A 14,069-nucleotide genomic window follows, 5' to 3' on the forward strand; every position below is an offset into this window, starting at 1 on the left:
CAGGAATAGTACTTTCATCAAATGGCAAACGAATGGTCACAATTCTCGATTTGGATGATCTCTCTTGTCATCGGAGACACATGGACCAGGTTGAGTTCAATACCAGAGGTCAATCTGTTAACGGCACTCCTGCTGTTTCAAATACTAATGAGTCCTTTGTAGATGATCTTGTGGTATCCGAACAAAATGCTGTATCTGAAGAACGTACTACCTGTGAAGATTCTGAAGTTTCCATTCCGAGAAGATCCGAAAGACTGCGGTCAAGACCACCACTGGACTATAAACACCCGCACGCTCATTCAAGGTGTGGCGGATGTGATGAACATGACTGATGCTCTATTCATTGCTCTATTCATCATACTCTTGTTTTAATATTCCATATGCTGTACATATTCGCCAATTCGAATACATACGTGCTGGTTGCCTCGCTGCGCTGAATTCTGGATTTCTAGTTTGTCGGGTTATACCGATATACGTACGAAACTCAATTCTCACAGTTTTCCAGATAATAGGATTTTACATATACGTACGAAACTCAATTCTCACAGTTTTCCAGATAATACAAATGGATTTTACAAACGAAACAACCACCGAATCAATCAGATAATAAAAGGATGCTTAATTCGTCCACCAAGTTTGACAAACCAGTTAGATATTCATCTGTAACTCCAATAAGCATTTCTTTACAGAAACAACCCCGTTCTGGGCACATAAGGTTTCATCAATGGCTCCTCAAAATGTGTCCCAATTGACAGTAGTTAGCCCTATGCGTTCTCAATCTTTCGACTGCACTGTACCATCTGGCTAAGACGCACGTACCTGACCTCTCACGTGAAAAATTAACCGCTCCCCGATGAGGGGCATCAACTGAATATCCATTGGGACTTCACTAGCTAACCAAACCTAACGTGGTTATCCACATGCTGACTATCATGCACTGTGTCTTGGTCTGCTTTGGATTAGAGGAACCCGGTCAACTTAATTTTATCTAGCAGGCGAAATGAGATTATCACGGACAAAGCTGTTTGTCAGGTGTACGATGATTTTATTCATGTTAGTGTTACACTTTAGATTTAAAACTTTCCTCTTTCGTTTACCGGGACAGTCATATTGAAGAAAATATTCCTTCATGTTTAATAGATAGACATTCCTTGTAAGAAGGGGTCATCGTAATGCTAACCGTCACCCAGTAAGGTCATGGAAGTGGTGAGAACAGGTTTCAGGCGTAACGTTGGCCACTACGTGTGTCGCTTTACCGAACACGGTACTCACAAATTTTAAGATCGGTCAGGGCGAAGGACGAGGAAGAACGTACAACGTTTATATGACTGTAAAAAGTTATCAAGGTGGTTTAGAACCACGGCTTGTTAGCCCTACGAATGAAGAATATTCAAGGAAATATTGACCGGAATTGCATTATTTTATGAAGTTGCGTAATGTGTACTACTTTGTGCTTACGTTTCAAAACAGTTGCTCAGGAACTGAACAGCGAAGATCCGCAAGGATATGAATCTATTATACCGTAACTTTTCCAAGAAATGAAAAGCAGTATTGTGAATTCTTTGTAACGGTAAAATTACCGGAACGCATAGTAACGGAAAGCTTACCTTTTCAGCATGTTGTACATTTTTCTCCTCCCGTGGATGACTACAGAAGCAATAAGCATTAGGTGGCAGGGAAATTCAGACATACGTTTCGGTTCGGCGCTCAAATATGTCATCAAAGTCATCTATATCGAATAACCTAGATTGTGGTATGCCACACTTTTCCTCACAGGCAGATAGAAACAACGTAAGGTTATCCTGTGAATAAAGAGAATGAAGTAAGTGACTAAAGACAGATTATGATCGAGGAGTAATGTGAAATACTGACGGGGAAAAGCGTCAAGTTGCTCATCACCATTCTCGAAAAATATACCAAAAGTAACTCTGTGGCAGCACCTGTGCACCAACAACTCAAAGCTGGTTGACTAATCTACCCAATAAGTGTCAAGTGGAACTGTCCGCAATTGTGGGGGGCACAAGGCAGTTGCACCAGAAACGTACACTGAAAATGATCTACCCACCTTCCACAATCAACGCAAAATAATGAATTGGAAGTGCGAACGGAGAAGTATCAGATTCCAAGATATAGTGTGGCAGACATCTTTTAAAGATTCTGTTATTTAGTCAAATACAATGTCTTCGTTAACACTTGCCTTACAAAGTTTGCTAACCTGCTCACAGCGAACAGACGTTTGCTTGATGATATACAAGCATTCCACAATCCTCGATCTCCATCAGGTGTCTTTTGAGCTGTATTCTCCACCAACAGTGTTCGGAAGAGCAAATCCTTCGATCAAACAGAGGACTTCCTTTAACTATCCTAAACCGCACAAGTAGACACCTGTTTCTCACCATTCTTGATAACTTGCTCAAGCTCCAAAGAAAAATCGCTTACACTGAGTTGAAAATAGGAGTCGCGTGAAGCAATGACGAAGAGAAAGATACGACGTATCAACCAGATTTCACCAGTACTACTTAACTGTACATAGGGTAATCAAAGAACTAGGCAACCGGCGAACCAGCAAAAATGCACATCCATACTGGCGAATGTCCGTTGGTTGGTCGTACGTGCAACGCGAAGGAACTTGAACGGTACACTCTTGAATTTGTTCGCTAAATGAATGTCTGCAAATACCTTGGTTGGAGTAGTGAGGGTGGAGAAGCCAAAGTGGGATACACTATTAGAGTACCCCCTCTATAGCACAACGTCGTGAAAGCCAAGGTTCGGCCCTATGAGAGAGATGTTCGTAGGAGGAATCATAGTTTTTGACAACCACGAATGGTCCGTCTGTCCACAACCATCCCTGTCTTTTATAGGAAGATACCTTTGAATGTGTAAACTAAATACGGAATTACGGAAATTGATTTGGGAATTAATCAGAATGGAATACGATACCGAATGAAAAGTGACCCATAGAACATATCATCCATCTCTAACCATCGAGAATATACCCATAAACAGCTTGAGAAAGCTCAGTGGCTAGGGTAAGAACATAGCGACCGGAACGTTCGTGGTTCCAACCCAACCCCTGAACCTCGAATTATCCTGTCCAGGCTTGGGCAATTTGGCAATATCCCAGCCCGCGTAATTCCTTCGAGTGGCATGGCAGCTAGATACCGAAAGGGTGTTACAGACGAACTATTGTTATTATTGTTATTATTATTGCCCATAAATAAGGTCAAAAAAACACGCGCATCCAGCAGAATCATGAAACCTTTTGAAGGCACTGAATACCTTCGCCAGAAACTGCGGTAGCTGTACTTTAGGATGAATTGTATCAGCCAATGCTCGTTACTCGCCTGTGAGAAAAGGGAATATTAGTCTACTTCTATGAGAACGTCCTACGAAAAAAACGTTTAAATGTCACAACAGAATCGCAGGACGAGGCTTGGTAGCAGAAGAACATCATCATCATCATCATCAACGACAGCATGACATCAGTGTTCAACACCAATGCTTCACTGCCGTACAGCCATGACTTATTTGAAAGCCTTATTGTAAAGAAAAGAATAAAGGTGGATGGGGGAGGGACTTAGTGCTAGCTTAACACAATCATTCCGAGGTGCCATGACCTACACAACCTACCATGACCTACCATGACCTACAAAACTAACCAATAGCAGAAGCCCATCTTGGCAGCATTAAGTATTTCCTCAAGGAGTATTCTCCACATGCTAATGGAACTAGTTTATTCCGGTCAAAAGCAGTCCTTTCATCAGCATAAGCACCTTCATCGCTCAGGTTTGAACACCCAAACTTGTATCAATTTTCGCCATTTATCTAGCCGTACATCTGGTGACAAAACATGTGTTGCTCAAGAGTGGGAAACCATCAACGCTCCCTCCAGAATCCAGTCAATTTGGAAGGTAACCAATTGCTCATACCATACAAAACTTTTCCCCTATTTCATCTTCCTAACTTTCGCAGATATACTGTCCTTCATTGGTTGGTTTTCTCTCAGAACTCCAAATTGAGCATATTGCTTCCTTCGATCTGTCCAATGCATCCGGTCGGGTTTTTCCAACTGTAAACGTTTTTTTGGAATTATTAATAAACTTTTGCAGTGTTGACTCCTCTAACGTGAAGGCTTTGACCTTTCGTGAATTCGAAATTCGAGACGCGGTAGTGCGCGCAACAGCGGCTCGTTAATCATTTTGCTTGATATTTCGGACACTAAAGGCCACTACAGAAGAGAGAAAACCAACATTGACTACTGGAAGTGAAGCAGTGGACATTCGAGATGATGTGTGATTCCCCTGAGTGTTGGCTGATATGCCTGAGACTACAAATATAATAAAAACAATCGCTCAGCTGTATTACCCTTTCGGTGCCTAGCTGCCATGCCACACGAAGGAGGCACGAGAGCTGGGATACTGCCAGGTCGCCCAAGCCTAGACAGGGGTAGTCGAATGGCAGAGGTCGGGTTCGAACCACGGACCTTCCGGTCAGTAGATTCGCGCCCTAACCACTTGAGCCATCTCTACCTACTGAGACTAGGATTTAAGGAAGAATGATTACCAAGTGGAGCGGAAGGCAGGTTAACAGAGACATGAAAACTGGTAAGTTTTTGCTTATACAATGTGTTGTATGCCGACGTGGCATGAAGGTACCTTTGCTAGTGTGGCTTGTGGCGGTATCTGAACTTATAAACTGTGAGAACACCCAGATCTAGACAGGGCTATTAGGATCCTGGAACAAAAACTAAAAAGTCTGACAGCAACGACTCAGTGGTTGGTGTAAGGCTACCACAGTGTCGAAATTTTAGAGGACAAGTTGCCAAACATGTTTCGAACCTACACGTCGCGCCAAAAAAACTGTATCTTAGGCATACTGGCCATCCTGAAAGGAGAGCTTCTGAAGACGCCGCATCAAAATCCTCCAGTGTAGCTCAGTGGCTTGCTAGAGTGGTCACTGTAGAGGGCACGGTGGCGCGTTATGATACACCTTAATATGCCTCGGTTAGATGCCATTCTCGGCAGAAACCTTGTTCTCTTTCAGTTTTGTTAGGATTACAGACAAAACATGGAAAACTAAGTTGGCTGGAGCAAAGCCGCTATGAATAGCTCGAACATACATCGTCAGACGACCTGGCAACCTCTGTGCTCGCATGAATGGAAACACTTGGCCATCAGTACCTACGTCCTAAAAGCGATCGACCAGGCTCACTAATACCACCATTACAAATACCGGCCGGAAATCGTTTTCATGTTGTGGTGGTTAGAGCTGCCACAGTTTCATTTTCCGACGATCATGGAAAACAGACGGCAGTCTATGATTGACAAGAGTGGTGCGAATGACAGTGAACTCTTTAATGAGAATTTCAGCAAAGGGAGATATGAACTTAAGGAACTTAAGGTACTGTCTTTTAGTAGCACTGTTGAGGTGCCTCATCTTGGGGTCCCAATTGAGGGAGACGCCAGCGAGTTTGCCGGTGACAAGTTGCGTCAAAGTCCTATCCCTGCTTGTGCAAAAAGGATTATTTGAGGAAGTCCACAGACTGTAAAAAGAAACACGTGAAGCAAACATATACACCTTGAAAGTTATTTTGGCAGCAAATCACTCTATAAACTGATCCGATGAACTGATGCTCCGAAGGCATCTATTGTCAGTCCCACCAAACGCTTCCACCTTGTCGTGCTTGTCGGCCTTAAGTGTTGTTATGAACCCCGGACCGTACCGACTGCAACTGCCTTCCACAAGGTGCAAACGTTTGAGGAAAACCAAAGGGGAACCGTCAGACTAGAAACAGCGAAACACCATACTACGGTTAAGCCTAAACGAGGTGGTCTGGCAGTAAATTGCTACTGTCTTTTGTGATAGGAATATGACGGCAGAAAGGGGTTTCCTCCATAATTGTAGAAACGATTATGTTTTTTCACTCGGGGAAGAATAGGTTAGAAGCAATCAAAACTTGCTACGAGTCCGGTGCCGCTCCAAACGTATCCGCTGTACGCGTTGGCGTCAGGAGTGTGACACCTATGTCTTACTCCCTGTGCCCACGAGGTAGATCAGTCCTCTGCAACCGAGGGGTCAGACTATTGAGTCAGTGGCATCGGGCAGTGTCCTATGGGAAAACGCCACTGGTTCCCGCTCTGAGTCGGATTTTCAAGCTAGAGTCAAGACATTTTACCTCAAGCAAACTCCTTTTTAGGCCTGGGTAGCCAGGAAGTAGTATTCGTTCTTGCAGTTCTTCGTTCAGCCCTACCCACTCACCTCGCCCTATCCATCAGTGTAAGCGGTGTGCTGAATCCTCGTCCACGGTTGCTCCGTGTCCAAACTACCGGTCAGTGAAGTAAATCTAAGCAATCTTTACTAAACGCAAAAGATCTGGCCTACGACGCCGCTTTCAATTCCCTCACTCTGTGAAATTTGGAAGCATGTAACCTGCTGAAACTTCAGTTTCCCTTTCTCCACTTCAGTCACGCACCTTAAAACAAGCAGAACGAGTTCAGATGATTCATATTTCATTCTTTGTGTGTTCGGGGATCCAGATATAGTAGTTGATGGAATGTATGGTACGCGAGTTGCACTCGCCTCCAACTTTGAAAACGCTTTATTAGACAGGACTCAGCAAGCACTTATCTTTGTCATGTACGGTTGTGTGGTTCAATTACTACTATTACGGATCGACGCAGTAAACGGTGTTTATTTGCGTCGTCAGCATATATCCACGCTGAATGAAGTCCTGAAGCTGAAAATGACGGGGTCTTACCTAGATCTGTCATGGACACTTCGGTAATCGAGAACGGACATAATAATCTTGGTAGGTGATATGAACGCCCAATTTGGATGGAGCACAATTGGGTGGTATCTTTTAGGTCGACGCATAGCGTTCGAACAATGGAGAGCGATTTCATCAGTTGTACTGAACATCGTACGCTCTCGGCCAGCACGAAAGTTCAGCACAGGTGCTCATACTGAGTTAGCTGGAGGTAACAAAAAGCAGGGTACTCACGAACTCAGTTCGATCTAATGACCATGAATTACCAGCAGGGTTGGAGTTTCTTTCAAGATATGTAACTTGACTCCGATTAAAAAGCTATGTGCACTCAGCTATCAGTTCACCTTCCATCAGGATTAAGCATGCAGAAACACACCATTTAGGTTCACCATCGTTAACGAGTTTCAGTAGCTCAACAATGCCTAGTTGACCTGATTAGAAAGCTTTTGGAAGCACACAGTCATGATGATGACGAAGATTGATTGAAAGATAGATGAAAGAGAATGAAAGAAGCTACGTTATCCGACTTTAGGACTATCAGTCCAGATGAACGCTGGATATTGTCGGGATCAGATCTCATTGCTGCCAGAAAAGGCAAACCAGCAAAGTGTAACTGAGACTGCGCACACAGATCTCTCAACCGCCGGATAATCGAGACCCTCAAGAGTTATGTGGAACGTAGGTGGATTGCGAACGTCCAGAATAGGGAGTCAGTCTTCTTCGCTCGCAAGAGCCCCGCCCCATTTCAGGTGATTTGACCAACAAGCCAAAGACAGGTATCGGCGAAACGATTTGCGTAGTGGTGATACATTCGCAGAATCGTCGTCTCATGCGATAGGCTGAACACCTTGAGGAACAATTAGAATGGCTTTCTTCAACATAATCTATGGAAGTACTCAGAGAACCTGAGTGCTGCTACCGCAGTATGCCGTCGTCAGAACAGAAAATCCAGTGTGGGATAAAATTCCTCCAGAAGAACAAGATATTCAGCTAGGGTAGCTTTTAACTCCCACTTTTCAAAGATGACGAGACCCTGACAAGGAGTCTGGCGACCCCGATACAAAAGATTTAGTGATCTGGGAATTTAAGGTGAAACCAAGAATAGCATAGTCAGTGATTCTTGCTTGATGAATAAGTCTGGATAAGTCGTGATAGGAAGTATCCTCAGCGTCAGCACTGCGGTCGTTGCAAGATAAGTTTACACTGCACACGAACACTAGTATGGTGTTTGGAGCTTGTTCGGGCTAGGTAACCGAACAGCAAAACCCATCTAGCTGCGCGGTTGAGTGCAACTCGTACACTATATCTTCAATGATTCATCGCTCCTGGACCATTGGAAACAAGACCAAGATGCAAAACGACTGCGTTCGGCCTGAACGCTCTTAGATGCGTGACCACGTTGGGGCCTCGTATGTTCCAGAGACGCAGCATACACCAACTTTAAGAGTAGATGACCTGGGCGAGGATCACCTACTTGTCAATTTGACATAGTAGAGAACTCGAAAGCCTCCGCGTAGGAAACCTGGTAGATTTAGCAAATAGGTATTGTTTCTTGTAAATGGGCTATGGGTTGAGTAAGGCGAATTGGTTGGGTAACTGACACTCAGATGGTCCAGCAATGTTTGCTGGCATACTGAGAAGGAATCCGGGAGGGACATCTGCGAAGAACGAACTGCCATGGTGAATGGCACTTCTCAGTTACTCATGCAAAAGAAGATGGTGTAGTCGAGGTACCTTAGCCTTACATCGAGTGCTTGATTTAAGAGTCCCACCCACGAGGCAGTGGGAGGAAGTGGGGCTTCATCCTAAGACTCTCCCAGTAGTTTCCGGCTTAACCCACAAGGCAGGGAGCTGTAGGGTTTCATCGCAGGACCCTGCACGATGCCACTGACTCAATAGTCTGACCCCTCGGTTGCAGAGGACTGATCTACCTCGTGGGCACAGGGAGTAAGACATAGGTGTCACACTCCTGACGCCAACGCGTACAGCGGATACGTTTGGAGCGGCACCGGACTCGTAGCAAGTTTTGATTGCTTCTAACCTATTCTTCCCCGAGTGAAAAAACATAATCGTTTCTACAATTATGGAGGAAACCCCTTTCTGCCGTCATATTCCTATCACAAAAGACAGTAGCAATTTACTGCCAGACCACCTCGTTTAGGCTTAACCGTAGTATGGTGTTTCGCTGTTTCTAGTCTGACGGTTCCCCTTTGGTTTTCCTCAAACGTTTGCACCTTGTGGAAGGCAGTTGCAGTCGGTGTGGTCCGCGGTTGATTGCAGTGCACAAGGCTGACAACTATGACATGATAGCTGCTTTTAGTTGCCAAAATTACCGCTCTTTAGCGGCATTTTTTGAACACGAATCGCTCTGATCTTCGTATTACACTCGCGTTCTGCTGACGTTAAGATAGAAAAGTAAGGCTTTCCTGAACTGCGCTGATTCACAGCAGAATGAATGGCCAAATCCATTTATCACGTCGATGTATATTCCGCCGACTAACGAGATGACAGGGCCGAATGGGATAATGAAACCATCTACACATTGTAGAGTTTCCTGTATGCAACCTGGTGGTATGTTAAGGCTTTAAACTAGAGGATCATTCTGGAATCATCGCATCGGTCTTTTCCAGACAGAAGCTGCTGCACTGTCGGAAGAAGTGTCGAAAGCTAGATTACTACTTTCCCCTTATATGTTTTCAGCACTGGTATTCTAATCAGCCTTAACAGTCTAACCTGACCCAATCCTTTCGACTTATTCCCCTTTAGCTACCATATCTGCGAGAGAATCCCTGAATGCAGTCAATGAACGCCTGGTTACATTATGTTTTATTTAACACCAGAACTCCTGTTTTCACTGTTTTAGGCGTATACTCCATGGCTTGACAGTACTTCACCTTCTAGAGTGAGCCCTTTAAAAAGCAAGATATGGCAATGCCCATTAAATCTTTTAATTCCATGGCCTCTTTATCTGATAGTAATCTAAAGTACGGCGCCACATGCGGGCTCACAAGACCAGCAAACCACCAAACTTCGAAAAAATGCAGACATCAAATTTGTGCGCGTTACTTATACTTGGGATGAACTGTGGGAACACACGCCAAGTCCCACATCACCTCATTCAACCTAATGAGTTCACCCAACGACACAGTGAAGAAGTTTTAGAGTCGATTTCCATGTCATTTAGAGTCTATGGTTGCTTATATTCATAGAAGTTCATACTCTGGACCCGGCTGGAATAAAAGTGATCAAGTTATTTTCGATTCGATTTCGAGCGGCGTTTCTGATACGGCAAGGAAGCTATATGTCAACAATATGGTCGAAAGATGGGGCGCGTTCAAATAATAAAAACATGAACTCACTGCAGCAGAAGCCCGACTCGGGCAGTGATTGATGCGCTTGATTGCACCTGGAACAATTGCGTTCATTAACCTGCAGAGAATATATGACAGACACGCATGCGCACCTGCAAAGCGTTTCGCCAGTAACAAATATGCTTCGATAACTTTCACATGAGGGGATACTGGTTCCTAGAATATTCTTTGACAGAATATTCAACCAGAAATCTTCACCTACTTCAATCCACGTGAGAGTGGCCTGAAATGCTGGTTGGGCATTTTTGTAGCGCTGATGATCACTGTCGGGAAGCCCGTCTAAAGTTTCTTTAGGCATGTCGACCAATGGATGTCTTATCACAGCCTGAAACACATAGTGAATAAAACAACGGACAGCGGAAAGGCATCCCCAGCCTGTTAAATTCGCGCCATCTGAGCAAGCAGTTAGATAGTTTCGAGGTCAGCCATTAGACTAGACGAAAGTTAGCATCAGGTTCAACAAGTTCATTTTCCAGTATAGTTGAGAACAATGAAAGCCTTTTAATCATGGTTGATGATTCTGACCCTGAAGATAATTTTTTAAGATGTTCAAGAAAGGCGGTAACTTTACGACCTACGCCGCTTTTGCGCCTCTCGCAATTTCACTTATTTCGATGACGGCTTGTCATCCGTTTCAAGTTTTCTCCCGCTAGTAGGTTGTATTTCGCGCATCAGCACAGAACAATCCAGAAAAATCACTTCCCTGATCTTCGTGACTTTGCCTGACTCAACCGATTCCGTCTAGTTCACATCCGTTACCTCACGTAAAATTCTGACCTGCATTCCAGCTTAAATTTGAGAAACAGATGGGCCGAATCCAGGCTAGATCTCCTATGTATGTTTTTATTCGAGTGGATGTGCCGCACAGAGGCCACCGCATTTAGTTCGGTAAATCGCACTTTATTTTCCTGTGGGAACCGAGGAGTAGACTTCCTTCCAGAGAGCGTCAGATACCGGCCACCAATCGCTTTATAGTCACAAAGCTCACTTTTGCTCACACAGTACACTTGAAAGCCTTTCGAACCACGGATATAGGGACCGACCAATGCGGAGAAGGAGCTACGGCAGGTTAGTAACCAATATTGTATTTTGGGACTGATCCCCGATAAGTGCTAACGGAACTCACTGGCCTTTCTAGATATGATTTCATTGCCTAATCTCAGTAGTTCCGAGGTTCCGTTGTTTGTTTCGTAACGCATTTGTCCATTCCTGTGTCTTCTCCTCTTCTGTTTACCCTTACCTTACCTCACACGCCTCTCTCCGACCTCACCAAGGAGCACTCCCTTAGTGGCAGCAAATTTATCCACAAATTTATCAACAAATTTATGCCGATTCCGATAGCTGGGGAATACCTCCCGGCCAAATGCGCCTTTGATCCTTGGGGCGACTCCGGGGAAGCTAGTTTAACAGGACTCTAATTACTCAAGCCCCTCCCTCACGCTTGGTGAATGAATGAATTGTAGGATTCCAGTCTCCAAAAGAGGGGGCAACTCACGCTCCATCGCCAGGGCAACATTGCGTCCACCCGTTTCGAGGTAGAAGCTAGGTCTAGCAAGTTTATCATGCGAAGCACCCTGCTAAGCACGATATCCCGTGTGGTTTGTTGTCAAGTTATCTTCCCCGCCGGCATCAGGGCGACTGGAGTAAACTTGATTTTAGGGAGGATCCAACATTCACCCATCTGTGGCTCATCCCACCCAGCTGAGCCACGGAGGGAAATGCTGCTGCGCGACGCCTAAATGCCAAAGACACCTCCAACGGCACAATCAGACCGTGCACCCCTAAAACTATCGGTAGCCATCGTGTTCGCACTAGAGTCGATGACCTCTTATCCTTTTCTCTCAATATTTTAATCTAAGCATCCGGTTCCTCGGACCAAAAAACCCACCATAATTTGCCTAACCAAAATATACGGGCTTAGGAAAGACGCAGTGTACCAAAATTCCAAGCCCGCGGTCTAAAAACTGAGGAATTGCCGTTAAAAACATGTCAACCCCAGTGACAACTCCAGTAGACCGCTCCCTGATGATGATGATAATAATAATCATAATGTTTATTCCCAAAATGTGGGTGGCCTACCGTCTGGCATGATCATAGTTTTACAGTCAGAATGGTGCATGACTGAGGGATTTGTGGGGGTGCGGAATGCACAAAAAGAGGACAATATCATCGGGGAACACCCGATGATATAGCAATAATAGGCTATTTCCCAACTTGTTGGGAAAAATGGGCATGAGGTTCGACTAGATCAAAGACAGTCAGGTGGCATGAACTAAAACTGAAAATCATTGCTGGCCATGAGTGACCTTGGGTGGTTAGGTAAATGGCCGGAGTCACAACGAGCAAAAGTGGAGATGGCGATGGAATAATTCAAATTGGGAGCACACGACAAGTTTTGTCTCAAAAATGTGGTTTAATCTGAAAGCAAGCAGACCCACTGGTTGCACTGTTGTAGGGATGTCGGATGCAGGGGAATAGGTTGGATGGGGGCAAGCTGCTTATACATAGGGCAACCTGAACTCCGTATACGGATTTGGACTTGTGCAACAGGCAAGTCGAAACTGCAGCAGGAAAGCCAGGTTAGCCAAATCTGAGCGAAAATTTATTGGGTACGGAAGAGCTCATCCCAGAGACGTGGCCGGATGGGAACTGCTCGAAGTTGTGGCTACAGGCTTGAGTGGGCGAGGGGTTGCGGTCGAGATTCTAAAGAAAATGGTTGCGGGAGTGCGATCTCACTGGGTATGACAGCTCCATGCCATCATCGCACTTACATGCTTCGGTTTGTGGACAACCCCGTAACGGTCGTCAAGGGTCGGAAAAGGGATACGCAGTTCCGTAGTGAAACGGAGATTGACACGGAGTTATGCAGACGTAGGCTCACGGATAATTTTCCTTTTGTTAGAGGACCGTGTGAGTGTAGACCGGCACCAGCCAGTTCGAGTGAATAACAGTTCTAATGGGCGTTTGGGCAACTGCGGTCGAGGATTGAAGCTTGGGAAGAGGGGCGAAGAGAAAGAAATAGAATGACTGTCAGCAGTGACAGTGAACAAGTGAATAGCGTAATCAACAACTCTGACTGACTATGTGATGAATCCAGGGTTGGAGTAAGCAATGGCATTAAGTCAGACATCACAGCGGTTACTATGTTGAGGCACTGATCAATAATATCTATACAAGTGAGATGAAATTTCTAGTTGTGTTGGCTACTGAGAACGAACCACGTGCCAATGAAAGCATAAACAAAGAAATGGGACGCAGCTTTGGTGAACCAAATGAGGAAAGATTGCTTGTAATTAGGGTAGAAGAGGATCACAGCGGAAACAATGACCTTGTGAGAAGATTTGTACTGGTGCTAATCAGAAATGTTAACGTTGACATCATTCTTTCACAGGTCAAACGGATCAGCCACATATCTGGCCACATCCTAATTTCCATAGCCGAATACTCTGTGTCTAGCAGTACTTCCAAGCAGACCCCGAAACAAGGTCAATCCAGCTACAGACAAACAGCAACGCTGCTCTTTTTTGGTTTTCTTGAATTAAAGGCCAGGCTCAGTACCACCGCCGATGGGCGATACACCCGTGCTACTGGAGGGGTGGCGAGTATACGAACGCACCATGGTGCAACGTAACAGGGCGACCCTCCCTGCGGGGCGTACCCGTCCACCACACGAGGTTTTCATCCCTTGTGCATGCTACCAGATCTGCAAGGTGGAAAACCATCCAAGCCTATCCCGTCCCTCATTCACCCAAAACTTTCCTCTCTGTACCCTAGGTTCACTACCCATCGATTGTTCCACCCGATATCTCTGTGACCAAACCGCTTTCCTAACGGCTTATACCCAACCCCTCCCCTTGCCAGCCACGTCTTCCTGCCAGTTTCCACTGCCCACATATTTACTCTTCTAATCCTTATCCCTCTCATTCTGCCTC

General features: G+C 45.1%; 1 protein-coding gene across 1 annotated transcript in view; it reads right to left on the bottom strand.

The window, feature by feature from the left end:
- The window catches only part of T265_02843 (hypothetical protein), a gene marked incomplete at both ends in the record, with an annotated part of 66,861 nt that extends 56,481 nt beyond the window's left edge, over positions 1-10,380 (bottom strand). Inside the window, 4 exons of the mRNA XM_009167187.1 lie at positions 1,608-1,647; positions 1,693-1,802; positions 10,126-10,195; positions 10,340-10,380. Of these exons, the coding sequence (XP_009165451.1) occupies positions 1,608-1,647; positions 1,693-1,802; positions 10,126-10,195; positions 10,340-10,380 (261 nt within the window). The remainder of the gene's footprint in view (positions 1-1,607; positions 1,648-1,692; positions 1,803-10,125; positions 10,196-10,339) is intronic.
- Positions 10,381-14,069: the final 3,689 nt, after the last annotated feature.

The sequence above is a fragment of the Opisthorchis viverrini genome (assembly GCF_000715545.1).
Source record: "Opisthorchis viverrini unplaced genomic scaffold opera_v5_37, whole genome shotgun sequence".
Lineage (NCBI taxonomy): Eukaryota > Metazoa > Platyhelminthes > Trematoda > Opisthorchiida > Opisthorchiidae > Opisthorchis > Opisthorchis viverrini.